At 30.6% G+C, this 17,177-nt stretch overlaps 1 protein-coding gene across 1 annotated transcript; it reads right to left on the minus strand.

The window, feature by feature from the left end:
- Positions 1-690: 690 nt before the first annotated feature.
- Positions 691-15,962, minus strand: LOC105365851 (uncharacterized). Its single transcript, XM_011504108.1, has 6 exons — positions 15,905-15,962; positions 15,174-15,251; positions 11,489-11,583; positions 5,874-5,951; positions 757-921; positions 691-697 (listed from the first exon to the last, which is right to left on the minus strand). The coding sequence occupies exons 1-6, from the start codon at positions 15,911-15,913 to the stop codon at positions 691-693; spliced, it is 432 nt and encodes a 143-aa protein (XP_011502410.1). The 5' UTR covers positions 15,914-15,962.
- Positions 15,963-17,177: the final 1,215 nt, after the last annotated feature.

The following is a 17,177-nucleotide window of genomic DNA, read 5'->3' on the forward strand; positions in this document are numbered from 1 at the left end:
CAGGTTAAAAAATCCCCTGTTTGAAAATATTATCCAGTTTTTCTTGTCTTCATAAGTTTAGGTAAAAATAGTAAAGTTTTTACTTTACATTTTCGTACTTAGGTTCATACATATTGATGTATTTTTGAATTTCATTTTTTATCAATCATTATTCATTAAAATTAAATTTATATATATATATAATAACATTGTTGTCAATGTCAAAAAAAAAAGTCAAAAAGTAAAATGAAAAAATGGATTAACGAGAATAACTTGAGTGTACTCTCGATGTTGACGTAGTTAATTAAAAAATAAAATATAGAACAAAAAAGACAAAGAATATTTGTATAAAAAGAAGATAGAATATTAAAAAAGAATGATATATAAATAAAAGAAATATTTCAAAATATAATAGGAAGATTGAAATAATATAATAATGAATATAATAACAAATAAAATTTATTAAAAGTAATATACTATTAACAAATGAAGCTATTGGAACAATCTATATAAAATAATAAATGTTTTACTTTATTATCTTTGTAAGCAAATTTATATAAATATTGAAGATTTTTTAATGGAATTGTCTTCGTATATAAATAAATATCTTCATATACTAATAAAAACAAATAATTTTTTTTTATTTTAAGATTTTGTTAATCAGTTTTTGTATGATTAACATAAGAAATTTAAAAACGTATGTATAGATAGTTAGTAACTGTAATTGCAAATTAGTTGTTAAGTAGTATGACAAACTATTGTTTTTGGTATACATACTCTGCAATTAATACCAATAAAACGAAATCAAATGTTAACTGGCCACCATCTTGAACACCATCTATTACTTGCTTCACAGTTAATTTTGATCGGATAGAGGCTATAAATTCTTTCCATGTATCGCTTTTATCACATGGAATATTATTAATTATAATTTTATTATATCTGTAAAAAAGTATTTTATTATATATTTATTTGTTTAATATTATAAAAGTAGAAAATATTGCATGTATGTTTTTGTAATTAAGGAAATTAGTCAGATATAAACAAGGGTTTAAATTCTGGTTATTTTATGTCATTAATTACTAATACAAAAATAGTATATGTGTTACAGAAGCGAGGAGTTGAAAGCAGAATACAAAACTGGGAGAGGTATGAGCTCCTGGACAGTTTGTTTATAAACACAAGCCAGCGAATTCGAGAAATTTTTGTACGCTGAAAACTCGAATATACGGTTACAATTCCGAAAAGTAATGCCGATGAACGTTCCATGGCTTTACCATATTGACGTCATAACAAATATTGGCAATATGAAAATGATAATTTGTAAAAAATTGTGAAAATTACAAATATTTTATGCTTAATCAAACACGATGCATTTATTACTTTATTACTTATTTAGAGTAAGTCTACAGCCACCAATTGCCTGGTTCTTGAATTGAGTATTTAATACGTCTGCTTTCTTTGCTTGATGTTTCGTTTATTTTATAACTGCAATATAATGATTTTACGTTGAAGATGAGAATCGGTGAGATCTTGCCGTTTCTTGGTTTTTGTCACGTGGTGTCGACATGTACTACATGTAGAGTTAGGAGATTGTACATCTCCGGATTCTTTTGATGCAGTACGCTTGGTGGTGAAATGTTAGGTACACCGAAAGTGGGAGGTCGTAAGTTTCTGGACACTTCTTCATGTGATGCCATGTGGTGGTAACTTTATTGCTGGTCTCCTCCAAGCTGTCTTGTAATGTGGACGGATGAGGAGGGCATCCGTAGCGGCTCTGCTAAGAGTGTGTGCAATAGCTGCACTAGCTTTGGAAAAGCTTGCGACTAAGTAGCGCTTATCTTATCGTGCGCTTGCCTTAAATATCTAAGCGGCAGCTTTGTTACCTGAAGACAAAGGGCCGATGATAGCTTGAGAACAATGGGTTCGACTGTGGTAGGAGAAACAATGGAGGTGATTGTGCACTCATTTTTTATATATCGGCATTTCAATCATGTTTCATCTTGTTCTTAGAAGTTATGTTCGTTGAATTATTTCCACAAAATGATAATCGTTGAAGTTTTTCGTTGAAACAATAACCGTTGGAATTTATCCTCAAATGATAACATTCGAGTTCGAAAGATATTTTATTATTCTATAAAAATGATCTATTTATTCTTGTACAGTATTATAAAAAGTCTGTTGTAAATTATGTATTTACATTTTTTTTTGTAATTGTCGAAAAGTTTTCGAAAAATATAATGTATTTTTTTAATTAAAAAATAATTGTAATTGTATAATAATATTGTAGATTATAGAATATAAGATTAGAATATAAGTGAACAAAATGTATTCGCCGTTCCGGCTTGTTTTACCAACACCGATTCGAAGGATACAATTTGATGCCGTTGGCAACTCAGAGACCACGGATGCTGTGTGGTAGCAATGAAAGGTCACAAGTGGAAGGATATTGTAATAATACAATATAAATATGACTGATGTATATGCTGTTTATTCTGTTATTTATTTGATGACAAGGCTTGACTAGTATTACTATTATTATTATTAATTATTGAAATAACTCTTGTCGTGGATTAATGTACACTCATCTATGCAGCGTGATGGTTTGAATATGAGTGCAGAATGGCGCGAAGTTTGGTTCGTCGACACTTGCGCTGTTTGAATGAGCACGTGCGTAATTGAGGTTATGGTTGATATGTAGCGCGACACATGTAACTGTTGTTACTTGATAGATACACTCGTATCGCAGCAAGCGTACCGTGTCCTGATATTGCAATAAATTCAGTTGGAAGTATTCCAAAATCTGTATTCTGAATCTTATGATTTAGCTGATTATTGTAGTAATGATACTACTTACGAAGACTAATCGTCGACTTGTCTTCGAACTCCGATAGGTGGATTGTCTTCGATCCTTTTGAACTTGTAATGACGGTTTCTTGAACAGCGTTAATGGATATATGGAGATATGTCTTCGTTCTTTTAGGACGTGTAACGACTGTTGCCTTGAACTGCGTTAATGGACGAATTCGATAGGTGGATATGTCTTCGATCCTTTTGAACTTGTAACGACGGTTTCTTGAAATGCGTTAATGGACATACGGGGATATGTCGTCGTTCGTCTAGGACGTATTTTCCGTGTTTATTGTATTGTTTTTCCAGATATTTTATGACACTATTGATAGATGGTTGCGAGCAAGAAAGTTTTGAAATCTAAACACAAATTTTACGATGTTGTTTTACCAATCGCAATTGCCAATTGAAAAATCGCTATCACACAACACCCGTGGTCTCTGAGTTGTCAACGGCATCAATTTATATCCTTCGAACTGGTCTTGGTAAAACAAGCCGGAACGGCGAATATATTTTGCACAAAAAGAAATAAACATACCATGGAAAATACTTGTGTACAATCTATATAATCATGTAAGCATAGCTAATATAATGATTTATCGAAATTATGTTTTGAACTGATAAAAAACAAAAAAATGATTTACAATTAAATTATGTTAATGCTTAATCTGATTTTCAAAAAAATAAGGATCAAATAGTACAAAGCACACACACTTTGAATAATCTACACAAATATAATATTTAGATAATCAATACAGGATTCTTGCCAATAGTGTACTCTAAATAGAAAATCTGAAGTACATGAATATTTATTTAAAATATATTTTCAATTTATGACTAATTTTTAAATGATGTAGTGTTAAAAATTCCGAGAATCTCTAAAGTGTTTAGGTTTCGGGAATTTCCCAAGGATTAGAATTTCTGGGAAAACTCCAAGTGTTAGACTTTCAAGAAAACCCCCTAAAAACTCTGGTTTCTAGGTAAAACCCCAAGTGTTTTTGCGCAGCCTCTTTCTAGCACCACAATCGAATCCATTATTATTAGCACCACAATAGCATCTATAGTTTCTAAAATCACAATCGCCTCCATTGCTATCAGTACTAACTAGATTATGGCGTAGATATTTAATGAAAGCACGCTTCAAGAAAGTGCTCTGTTTTATCAGGGCCGCCATGCAAGGAATACGCGCTCTTTTATTGGGGATGCCATAGAAGAATCAGGCTGTCTCGGTGAAGCCATTACAGAAGTAACACACGCAATTCTCCAGTGCACATCAGTTAACAAGCAATCAACGGTGTTGACTGGATTACAAGCAAATATTCGACGACAAGAAGCATGGTTGATGTACTGCTTATCACAAAGATATACCGGTAGTTTCTATTAAGGGTAATATTACACAATTGCGTCATACTCCTTTCCAAGGAGTGTGTCCAATTCTTTGCTAATCCTTACAACATTAGCAAAGGATACAATTTATATTCCAAAAGCCATGCTCCTTACCAAGGAGTATGCTCAATCCGCTGCTGATCCTTACAAGATTAGTTACAACATTGTTACCATCAACACGTAGCAACTACATCGTTGTGGTTGAACATAGTTCATACTCTCCTATGAGAAGTGAATTCAACTCATCAATAATGTAATTGTCATTAAACCATAATAAACTATATTTAACGAAGTCTGCACACACTGTATATCTCTACAGCCCTTCCACTTTAGTCCTTACCTAAGCATCCGCTAAGGCGGGCGACCAATTAAATTGAACTATCGAGCATTGGTTCTTCGAGCCAGAAAATCGAACAGTATATTTGTGTGATTTAATTTTAATATTGAATTAAGATTATTACTAATATTATCCTTCATTACCTGTCCATTTAATAATTAATTGATTTTCTTTTATTTTAAACCAATGAAACCAAATTTAATATAATTTGACTTTATATTTAGATATTTTGTAGAAATAATGCAAGTTAAATTATCAATATCATATGAAACTGCAAAACAAAAAAACATTAATCCAGAATACAAGATGAATCCATAAACATCTTTATAGATCTTTATATAATTTTTATAGAAAAGAGCATTACATGTCTGATTCACTTCTATCTATTATTTTTAATAAACTATAATAATAATTTTTTAAACTACTTAATTTAATTTTTAATAAACTATTATAATAATTTTTTAAACTACTTCATTTTAATTCGTTACAATGCTTATTTTGCATAGAAAAAAATCTCTGGTTTATTATTATGTAATGAATATATAATTGATATATTTAATATATATATAATTAAAAAGTCTTTATTTATTTATATTATTTATTTATAAACTATTCATTTAGTTAAAATTTTTATTTGGTATAAATTGGCTGATAGTCATAAGCTGTATCAAATTTTAATAATTTAAAGATTAGCATATAACCAAAATATAATTTTCATTTGATTTATCTTTAATATTGTAAATTTTTGTATTAAATTAACATTATTGTGTTATCTAATTTTATTGTAATTATTTATTACAGAAATTTCAATATTTAACAAAGTATATCGCTAAATATTTTTTGATATTTTTTGTTTATCTATAGTAATAAAGTACATTAAGTTTAAATTCTAGTTCTTTAAATTATATGAACAAATTAAATTGGTATATACTTCAAAATATTCGATACAGTTAAATGTCATACTTATTTTCAAATGAAATAAAGTTTTATTTAAATAAAGTTTCTACCATTACTGTATATTAAAATAAAATGTTTAATTCGTTTTTACCAAACTTTTTATTTTGTATTATATTAGACTAAGATTTCCTTTTATATTATTATTACAATTTATAAATGAATTAATTTTTAAAGCTGTTAGTTTTATCATTACCATAAATGTTCGGTTTTATATATACTTCTTTTATTCTCAAATTCTAATTGTATTAAACAGACAATGTATATACTTTAAAATTATTTATTCATTATAATTGATAATATTAAATTCTTTAAAATTTTCTATAAAATGTTTAACTTTATTGTAATATATAAAATGTCAACTCACTTTTGATTTAGTTCTATCGATTCGTCATATACATCAATATTTTTTAAACCCCTTAATGTACATTGAGTAGGAAGTACGCTGGAAATATATGTATTATGTAATTGAGTATATGATAAATTAGTTATTTGTTATTTTATATATCACATACATATTTATTCAGATACTTTTAGAAAAATATAAAAAAATAAGTAATTCATTCTACAAAGACATAATTTAGAAAAAATTAACAGTATTGACTTTTGAACATGCACCTGATTTTTTTAAAAGTAAATTTTGCTTTGAGAATAAATAATTTACAGATTTTATGAATACGAGCTATATATACATAATGTACATTAAAAGATTCTAAATGATATATTATCATCTTGTAGTACTTAAAAATAATAGGTCTTGATAAAACATTTTATTATGTTAATTGAAGTCGTAGGGATACGATTTATTTTTATCTAGTACGGGATAAAATAAGCTATCTCTAATTAATCAGTCTTGTTTTAATTTTTAACTATTCTATTGAAATATAAATAAATATATGTAATAAGAAAAATGGCATCTTATTTGTTTGAGAATAAGACTCCGTTTAGTAAGGCAATAAAATATCTGACAAGTAATGTCATGAAAATTGTATTTAAGACTTCAAAACTTTCCTGCTCATAATTATTTGTACTAGTGTCATAAAACATCTGGAAAACTCTAGCGGAACGTGCTCATACTCCCAGTGCAGTAGAACCTAATGGGTTTACTGCCGGGAGAACCCCAAAGTAGATTCAGAACGAATATCAGATATGCGTGAAGCATTGAGTACAAAATATTTACTGCAACCCAAAACCCGTACGTACTACACATGCAATGACCATACGTGCGCACTCGGCGTTTAAGACAATACTTGCATTGTTCTTGGCTATGCCACATCTGGTCGATCGTATTAGAAAATTGACCACGCCCCAGCGGACCCTTCTTCTAGCCAAGTCCCAGAGAGGGATGAGGCAACCAAAGAGAGGTGACCAATGGAAAAGGCTCGCCCCCTTCCGACACTTTCCCGATTAGCAAATTCGGAACTGAGCCCGGAAGGAAGTGGAAATGAAGGCGTGCATAATCTATTGTGCTCCCCAAGATCAACCACTGATTGGTTAATTAATAAAGGAAGAAGGGATCCCAAGTGAAGCGGGATCAATGAACCATTTAAGAAGGGACTACGTAATGTACCCTCACTTACTCTTTCCAAATACTTCTTACAGTTGAAGGATGAGTCACGACCTACTCTCACGGAGGAGGACCGGAGAGATGAGTCGTTTAGCTAGCTGAGTTTTAATAATAAGTTCTTTCCACTATTGTGAATTAGTGTACAGTTGAATTGATCTCATCAAGACTGGATTGCGTGGGACCTGACCACTTGTGGTCTCACTTGGAGACAAGGAAGAACTGAAGAGTTGCAACATTGCAAGGGAACGTCATAACAAGCCACCGAAGAAAAACTGGAAAATCACGATACACTGCAAGTAAGTCCTTACAGCTAGTCCTCATTTTTGATTTCTCGGCTTATGTAGAAGACGGACGGATAAAGTCCAACTACGGAAGCTTCCCGGACATACTCTTGAACAAGACCAGCTATAAACGCCACATTGGCTTCTCAATCCCTCCAACTACAAGTTGTTCCCGCTACAGATGGCGCACAGCTTCGCATAACCTCCATCTCGGCTCTCTTACGACCGATATTTAAAGGCAACTACACACGTGTTAAGATAAACACAATGGCATTCCAGTGTTCGATCAGAGCACTACAATCATGATAACCTCTTAGCGATAATATTCAATAGATTCTAACCTGCTTCATTTATAGTAAATATATTTCAAGACCACAAGATTAGTAGATAGTATTACAAGATTACAAGATAATAATAATGAGAATATTTATTTTAGACAAATATTTGTATACAAAATGTAATAATCTATATATATATATATATATATATACTACTACTAAAAAAATTATTGTATCTTCTCAAGAATTCAAATAATTTGCAAACCATGTAATCTACAAGATATTATCTATTGATTCACATAACTAGAGGAGCTGTTATTATTTAACACTTACTATACTGATATTGTTTAAAGATTCTTTAGTTTAAGCTAATTAATAATTATACTTATTTTATTTTTACTTACGATTTTATCATCACTACTAAATATTTTTTCTTAAGTATTGTTAATTGATCTGAGAACCGAAGGCCTCGAATAAATGCTACAATTCCGAACATACCGGCCGTCATAATCAATTTTGTTGATGATTATTTTTCATCTTCAGGGATTGGTAGTACTGCAAGCTTGTGTATAAGTCTTATAATGGTGGTCAATGTTTTAAGGCTATGAGTCTGTATTGTGACAATGGAGTTCGAATGGATTGAGTGGAGCGTTAGTGACACGACACCTCATATCTTGGTTGATTGAGCTCCTCCAATTCCATGAATGTAGATGATGGAATGTTTTTGAGGAATGTTGAGATGAATATAAGTTCAGAATGTAAGTTAAGTTCGACGAGAAGACGAGCTTGTGCTGTTGTATTAGTGACTGTATTTCTGCTATGGCTGTGGCTAATAATGAAGAGGTAGCATAAACTGTATTTTCGACGATTGCACCATCATTTCATCTGGTTTATGGGCCTGAGCTACTGTCGTGAATGGCTCCACTTTTTCGAACATTGAGTCTTTCGAGCTGGATTCAATGGAGGGTAGTGCATCTCACCAGTATCATGCACACATCTAACTTCAAAAATTCAGCAATGCCTTGTATTAGTGCATTCTAGACAGCACGTGGTTCTACATTAAGGAGTACTCGGAGACTTACGGCCCCCTCTTCTTCTCATAGACCAGCACGAACTAGCACTTACACAAATTGGAAATCGGAGAGCTTTGATCTCCTACCTCTCTGTAATACTCGCCAATAATTACGGCGGCCGAGAAAGCTGTAATAGATACAAAGAATGTTAAGACTCCTAAAACCATCACACCAGCAAGGGGTGGATCTCTTAGAAGTGCGACATCTTCGCAACTGCCCATGAGCTTATTATAAAAGTAAAAGCACAATCAAATCATATCACAATATTAAAGAACCTTGCAGACAGATTTACCTCACTGCAACATGATGTCACCTTGGAAAAACTCTGTGATTCATACTCGTACGCAGATGATGTCTACAAGGCCTTCATCTAGGAACACGCATACCTGGAAATAATTTGGCCAGCCTCTCAGTGCGATCGCGAATATCTTGAAAACAACACTTTTGTAAAGGAATCCTCTCAATACTCCACTACGCAAGCGATCATCGACAACCTTCGCCAGAAGTACATAATTGAACACGATATGGGAGAGGCTTCACCATCCAATGTAAAATCAACCGGGAATCGACTCCTATCGCTCAGACTTCCCAGATTTTCTGGAAGACACGAAGACTGGAATTGATTCAGCGACCTGTTCATGGCACTCGTCATGGAAACATTAGCAAGGTAGAAAAGCTACATTATCTCCGCACTTCGTTAGACGAGTCACTGCAGCAATTAATCATAGAATTCCCCCTGACAAAGGAATCATTAGACGCAGCCTGGAAGCTACTCACTGAACCTTTCAATAAAAAACACCTATCAATTCATTCTAGTCTTGGCAAGCTCTTCCCTCCGCTAAGATCAGTCAACGTGGACGCAGCTACATTGGAAAAACTTCGTAACAGTTCAGAAGAAGCTATGAAACATCTGCTTTCATTGGATTTAACACCAGATTTGTGGAACTATATCTTAGCATATCAAATCTCACAGCAATTAGACCGTGCTTCAATGGAACTATGGGAGTTTTCATTTGGGACATCCACCTCATATCCGTGCTTAGATCAATTAAAAACGTTTTTAACAACACGGGTGAGGGCGTTAAAACAAAGTGAAAAAATTACATGACTTTCCACATGTACGATGCGGCCCTTACCGATGTGGCTCATATGTTCCAATCCCGAATACTCATCTAATGTGGAAAGCACAGAGCATATATAAATGCATATTTCCTGTTTAGTGTCGTAGTTCATTATCTTCATTTTTTCTAAATAGAATTCAATAATAGTTATAAAAAATAATTTTGTAAGTATTTGACTGAACACATTTTATATGGTGTATATAATTGTTTATTTGGTATCGAACAAATTAATTACTAATGATCAGCTGTATAGGATTAGACTAAAAAACTCCCCGATGTTCGGTGGGAGAATTGCAGGTAAGTGAAAGGGTTAGCGTATTTATTCAATAATTAACACAGTTGCGCATCTTGCTGCTTTTTGCCTTTATTTTACAGACTACACAATGAATATGATTCTAAGGTGTTGTTGAGAAGATCTTGCTTTTCGAAAAGATCTTGCAGTTCGGTGGTAGTTGTCACTTGACGTTAGCATGCACTACATGCAGAGGTAGGAGGTTGTATATATTCTGATCCTTGACCTAATGCACTTGATGGTAAATGGTTACACTGAATAGTACGAGGTCGTAAATCTGTGGTACTTCTTCGTGTAATGCTCGTGACGGCTAGCGTGATCGGCCCTTCAATCAATGTCTATCGCAGCTGGTGCACTCGCACCTTCAATGCCGTTCGTGGGAACTTTGCAATGTAATAATGCCTATCGCGGCTGGTGCACTTACACCTTCCATGCCTTACGAGGCCGGCGCGTTCGCGCTTACAATTAACTTCACAGAAGTCTTACCAAATTCTGTGACAACTGCGCAGGTATTACGCTTCATATTTCGTGATCGTTCTTAGAATGCAATCAGTACTCTTGACTACTTGAATTACAGCTCACTTAATCTGTTATTAAATATAATGGGTTCACTGTATTGTTGTCGAGTCTCGCTGAATTATATACGTATAATAAGTAAAACTGACTGACTGGTATATGGCGGAGTTTAGTTGCTGTATAGAGTAATTACTGATAGCTGATTGATTGAGAATTTTACCGTGAGCCTACAAGCCTGTTAAATATACGGACAATATTGAAGCTTGTTTGTTCCGTAGAGGCTCTGCTGAGAGATTTTTACTGCGGGAGTTCACTGAACGAGTTTCACTGCTATAGAGTTTTAATGACAGAGAGCGAGGCTCGTCGCGTGTTTACCTTAAAGCATCGTTGTTGCTATACTGGAATCTTGCATGAGGCGCAGTAAGAAAACTCTAAAAAAAAGTTTCGAAAATTCTAAGAAAACAAGGCTTGCGAAATTTGGAGAATTCCAAGCGACGTTATTACTCGAAAACTATATAAACATTGTGGGCCATTTGAAACCAAAACATAACAAGTATACGAAAAATTCTTCTCCCAAGTATTTACAGAAACTTGAGAGCTACAGAGACTAGCAAAGCCGATAGTCACGGTCTTTGAAGTTGCTTCAATCCCGAACATCAGCCATATTGTTATATTTAAGAATTAATCATAATGCTTATTTAAGACTATAGTATATAATAGTCTATCATATATAACAAGTAATTAATGGCCTCCTATAACTTTATTCAATTATTCAATTTTTCATATATCTGCTATCACGTTATTTACACTTATCTAAACATAAATGGTAATTTATTAATACATAAAGAACTTACCTAACTATAGAATTCATCCGTATACCAATACCAAATTCTGCAAGAGAATGTAAACAATTTTCACATGAATCTCCACTAGCAACTGGAAAGATTACCTATATTACAATAAAACATTGATGCTAAATATAATAAAAAAACTTTAATTCTTAAGAGTTAAATTATGTTATCGTGAAATATAAATTAAAATGCATGATTTTTTAAATCTAGAATAATGAAATCCATTAAAAAGTTTTTTAAAATGAATTAATACAATTATTAATAAAATATAAATAAATTCTTCAAATCACCCAAAAAATATTTATTTTTTACCCATTACCCATTAAATTACCCAAAAAAATTATTCGCTCACACCTTCATTCACACACTTTATGATTAATAACTATTTATTACATTATTATATTTAATAAAGGAAAGAAAGGAAACACTGCATGTAGTATTGAATAATTGCATTGCCCCTTCCACTTGCCAACAACACCTCCACTGTTCGAGATTGAAGCCAGTTCACGACCGCCGATTGTCGGCATCGCCGGTCTTTTAGATCTCAGATTTCTTTAAACACTTGGACGAGAATTTTTCGTCTACTTGTTATGTTTTGATTTCAAGTGGCCCGTACTGTTTATGTAGTCTGCGGGTAATAACATCACACGGAAGTTTTCTATCGGTATTACGCAATACTTTTTCTTTTGTCGAATTGTCGAAAGTTCTAGATTTTTCTTTCTACGCCTCGTTTAAGATTCCAGTGTAACAACGACGATGCTTTGTTGCCAGCTAAGTGAGCCGTCGCGTGGATATATAAGGCAAGCCCGCGGCGCGCCTCGTTCTCTTGCTGCCCAGTCCTCCCGCTGAACGCCTCTCTTGCTAAACGGCTCTCTTACGAAGCACCTTTGCTCAACTGCGCTTGCGGCAAACATCTTCCCGTGATCCGACCGCAGTGAACCGACCATAGTGAACCGATCTAACCATCTACTAGTAGAAGCCATGGCACCGGGGCTCGATCTGCCCTCAGCAGGACCGCCATGGAATGATCAAACCTACGGTTCGTGCACGTATTCAAAAGGCTCATACGCTTATTGTACAACTACCTTGCATTCACTTAACTGTTATTACCGCTCAGTATTTTAGTATATACTGTGACGAAGACAGTTAATAGATAGATAGTTAGATAATAGAAGATAGTTAATAATATATGTGTGCATTATTAAAAGGAAATCGGTAGATTTAGTAGTGATTTACAGTGAAGCCAGTTAGAATAGTAATCAAAAGGAACATCAATTACGCAGTAAAATTCCACACCTTGTCTGCAGCTGACAAGGTACATTTTTTATATTAATAAATAAGCTATTCACAACTCGCACAAGAATAAATCAGGTAATTCACATTCCCTTGGTGGAACCAACGCTTCGACCCCATACAGCTCCACAAGAGTCGATCGGCAAACTTACGTTCTCTCTCGAACCAACGCTTCAACCTCGTACAGTCCCCCAAGAATCGACACAAGTGACGCAATTCGTCAAGCACATTGTCTATGCCAGACAACATAATATCGACTAATCGACTATAAATACATTTCATTAAGTCTTTCAAGAGCTCGAAGGCTTATCGTTAATAACTCTTGTGTGTGACTAGCTCTTCTACTGCCCCCATCATAATTAAAAACATAATTGATTTTTACACTACGCTCGGTATTATCATTCTCTCTACAGAGCACATTTTATTTTAAACACCATCTTCTCATACTACCTCATGAGCATGATTGACTACACAGGCTGATATTTATAACATCAGCATAAGCTCAATTACAAGATACACAGTAATATCCATAGAATCTAAGATAATCAAGAATACAAGAACACACCCTCATTACTGCAATAGAATAATCTTCTCTCTCCACAACAGTGCAATATTATTATAATAATTTATCAAATAATAAACATTCATCTTACTAAAATTACATTATATATAATATTTTTCAGCCCTTCCACTTATTATTTTCTTTAACGTTATCCTGAAAAGAGACTAATCCATTGAACTATTGAATTGGCATTTCGAGCGATAAACTAAACCTTTAAAATCAAACATCCACCCACCGTCAAAGGGAGGTTTTTTAGTCTGATCCCAGACATTATCCTATAATATACCTTTTTTAATATATCGTGTATATTATTTCTGTTATTTATTATGTATTATAATATTAAGATATTTTTTCTTGGTAATATTTTTAATATATCGTATATATTCTATGTCATTAAATTTCATGATTTTTTAGAACCTTCTAAATATTAAATTCATGCAGTTTTACAATGTTATATCGTTTTACAACCTTTGCGAATTTTGCTATTTCATTATTGAGAATAAAAATTTTGATAAATATCATAGAATAGTAATATTTATCGCTTCTATTTTAATAGTTATTATAAAAAGTATATAATAGTTTTGTAATTTGTTTTTATTCATTATAATTTGATATGATTAAATTTATTTCTGTTAATTAATATATAGACATATTATTAACAAAAGTTCTCTCAAGTATTTTATCCGTGATCTGTGATTGGACCATATTAACATCGTGGTTTACATTATTTAACTTATACACTGCATTGAGTTGATTTGTGATATAATTAATAAGGTTCCACTCTACAATTATATTCTGTTATTCGATAAAAATTCTTAGGTTTAAATTTTATGAGAGTGAGTTTTTAACAATTTCTTTATTACTGTTTTGGTTCTGATATTAGCATACAAAACTTGTTCCTTAATCATCGTCTATTAACTATAATCTTGTATATTAACTTGTTAATAATATGATCTTTTCTCACAATCGAGTGAATGTTCATGTCAAAGTACCCAGCTACTTTATATATGACAGTCTTTTAACATTATTCTTAACATTTATATCTATCTATCTTTAACTATTATACTGGTATGATCCAAAAAATTATATATACAATTTTTTCTTGAGTATAATTCAAAATTATATACACAATTTTTTCTCGAGTATAGATCCTAAGTAAATAGAATTTTTATTAACTATTTCACTCAACTAACTACAGATACCACTCATTCCCAGTATTTATCTTTAGTATTAGAGCATCTACTATTATTTCGTATATATAAAATGATACATTTAAGAAGTTAATGTTGTTTAATTTTTTTTTTAAACTGTATTTTCTGTTGAAAAAGTACATTTTAAATTATAAAATCCGTTTGGATAATTAGTTGCTGCAATGTTTTAACTTATTTTAGCTATTTCAGTCCTATGCAACAGTAACATATTGTTTCTCAATAAATATGACATATCAACAAAGAATTAAGAACATGATTCATAAATTAAAACATCTTTTCATCTTCAAAAACAGTACAGTATCGATAATGGGGATACTCATTCGATTAATAACGGCCATTATAGTTCAGACGTTTTTCTTGTGATTTAATTTATAACTTTAATCCTTTATGACAAGGCATCTAGACTGCTTATGATAATCTTGAACAAAACTGAATACGTGTTATATATTTCTCTAATATTTTATTCATCGATCTTTACTTCTTGAATTTTATGCAAAATTTTAATAAATGTTTACACAATTCAGTGCAATTGACACAAAAAATGCTTAATATAAGATTTATTAAAATAAATTAGATATAATAATAACTAAAAATTATAGTAATTTACCGTAGTAATAATTACCTCGTAATACATATCTGCTCTGTCCTTGTACCAGAAGACATGGTCAATCTTAAGTTTCTTCAGTAACTGATCTAAAAGCTATAATATTATAAATACAATTATTATATAATAAATGCAATAATTATATTAGATCAAAGAAAATTGTAAAATTTGTAGAAGAGCGTTTAAAAAATAATCACGCTTTACAATTATTCGACACATTATTATGTCATAAAAAATTCGATATTTAAAAAATTTTAATTTAATCTTATGAAAAATCTATTTTTATTAAACAGTATTAAAAAATAATTTTTTATTAATATAATTTTTTATATTAATAAAGTATTTGAGTTTATTATTATAATCTATCATCAATCTATATCGAAAAATATGATGATTTTAAGAAAAAGAGCACGTTAATTTATTATAGTCATGTGCAAGAAAACTACATATGTAAGAAACAAGGCACATTATAATTGAGAGGCCATACTATTATAAAGATGATTTTTCTTGGAACTAATGAAAACGACAAAAATTTGTATAAATCAATATGTAGAAACAAAAGAAAAAGAAAAGTAATTCGGTTGTATAAATACATAAAAATAAATAAATAAATAAAAAAATTATAAATTATATAAATTATAATTTAAAATTATAAATAAATAAAAATAAAAATAAATATAAATAAATAAATAAAATAAAATAAATATTTCTTTAATTAACGCTACGTGATATCTTTATTATAAACTTACATTTTCCATTGAAATAAATAAATTATTCTGTGGTGGACTACGTAGAACCGAATCAGCATCATCAATTATATTAAGTTTAACCTCATTTTCTGTTATTTCATTATTGTAAATAACATTATTATTTATGATAAATGAATTTATAACAGATTTTATGTTTGTATTTTCAATACCTGCATTTCTTTTCTTATAATGAATATTTTTAGTATCAAATAATATAGTATATTCATAAGTAGCTGTCGGGATACACACAAAAAACACAACTCCACCCGACATTTTGATAAAACGATTAGTTTAATTTAATAAGTTTATTAGTTCAATTTTATTGAATTATATTATTTGTTTAATAAAATATGAAACATTTATTTTCATATTAAGAGAAAGAAAATTTTTATCTGATTAAGTACTTTAATGATGTAAAATATTTACTATATTTATATTATAAATTGTTAATTAGTAATTCTACAGTTGAAGCATTCCAAACTAACAGAATAATATAGTTTCTAATTAAATAATATTATGTTCGTACTTTCAAATTATATTGGCTTTAATCTTTGTTTATATATTATTCTATGTAATTTTACACTATTTCCTATAAATATTTTATAGGATCTTTTGCATTTCTTTATTATAAGTAATAAGAATATAGTTAATCGTTTTAAAATGAAATAAATGTAAAAAAAAATAAATAAATAAAGAAACCAAATTGTTGATGATAATAATTAATTATGGAGAAAATAAATAATAAAATATGATCAGAATAACGTTGGTTCATTTTTATAAATATAGAAAAAAGTTAATAAAATAATAATTAAAAAATTGATTAATCTACGTTACTCCAAGTGCATTTTAATATATAAATTAATATAGTTTCACACTATACAATAATGGTGATATATTAAAAATAAACTGTTTTTTTAACCCATTATTTTACTAGATTTTACTGCATTGAAATAAAAAATTTGTCTATCTTTAAATATTAGTTGTAATAGGTTCTAAATTAATAATATTTGTAGCTTCTTAAGATAGGTATGAAAAAGCATTTCTTTTATTTTACTTTTATCTTTCTATACAAAAAAGGAAAAACATGTTTATTCTCATATGAAATTAATCAGTTTAGTATATATCTGTTGTTTTTAATATTTACACATTTTCCATACAATGTCTATACTTCATTTAATTAATAATTTTGATATTACATATACCCAAGTACGTAGTATTTTAAGAAAGTTAATTTATAAAAACTATATCTTTATAGAACAGCTAATTAATTTTT

Source organism: Ceratosolen solmsi, unplaced genomic scaffold, assembly GCF_000503995.2.
Source record: "Ceratosolen solmsi marchali unplaced genomic scaffold, CerSol_1.0 scaffold26, whole genome shotgun sequence".
Lineage (NCBI taxonomy): Eukaryota > Metazoa > Arthropoda > Insecta > Hymenoptera > Agaonidae > Ceratosolen > Ceratosolen solmsi.

Bases quoted from the DNA above. Each gene is read 5' to 3' on its own strand.
- LOC105365851 (XM_011504108.1), bottom strand. The intron at 11,584-15,173 runs GTAATTATTACT...ATTGTAATATAG, and splicing joins GAGCAGATATGTATTACGAG to GTAATCTTTCCAGTTGCTAG. The intron at 5,952-11,488 runs GTAAGTTCTTTA...ATATATTTCCAG, and splicing joins CGGATGAATTCTATAGTTAG to CGTACTTCCTACTCAATGTA.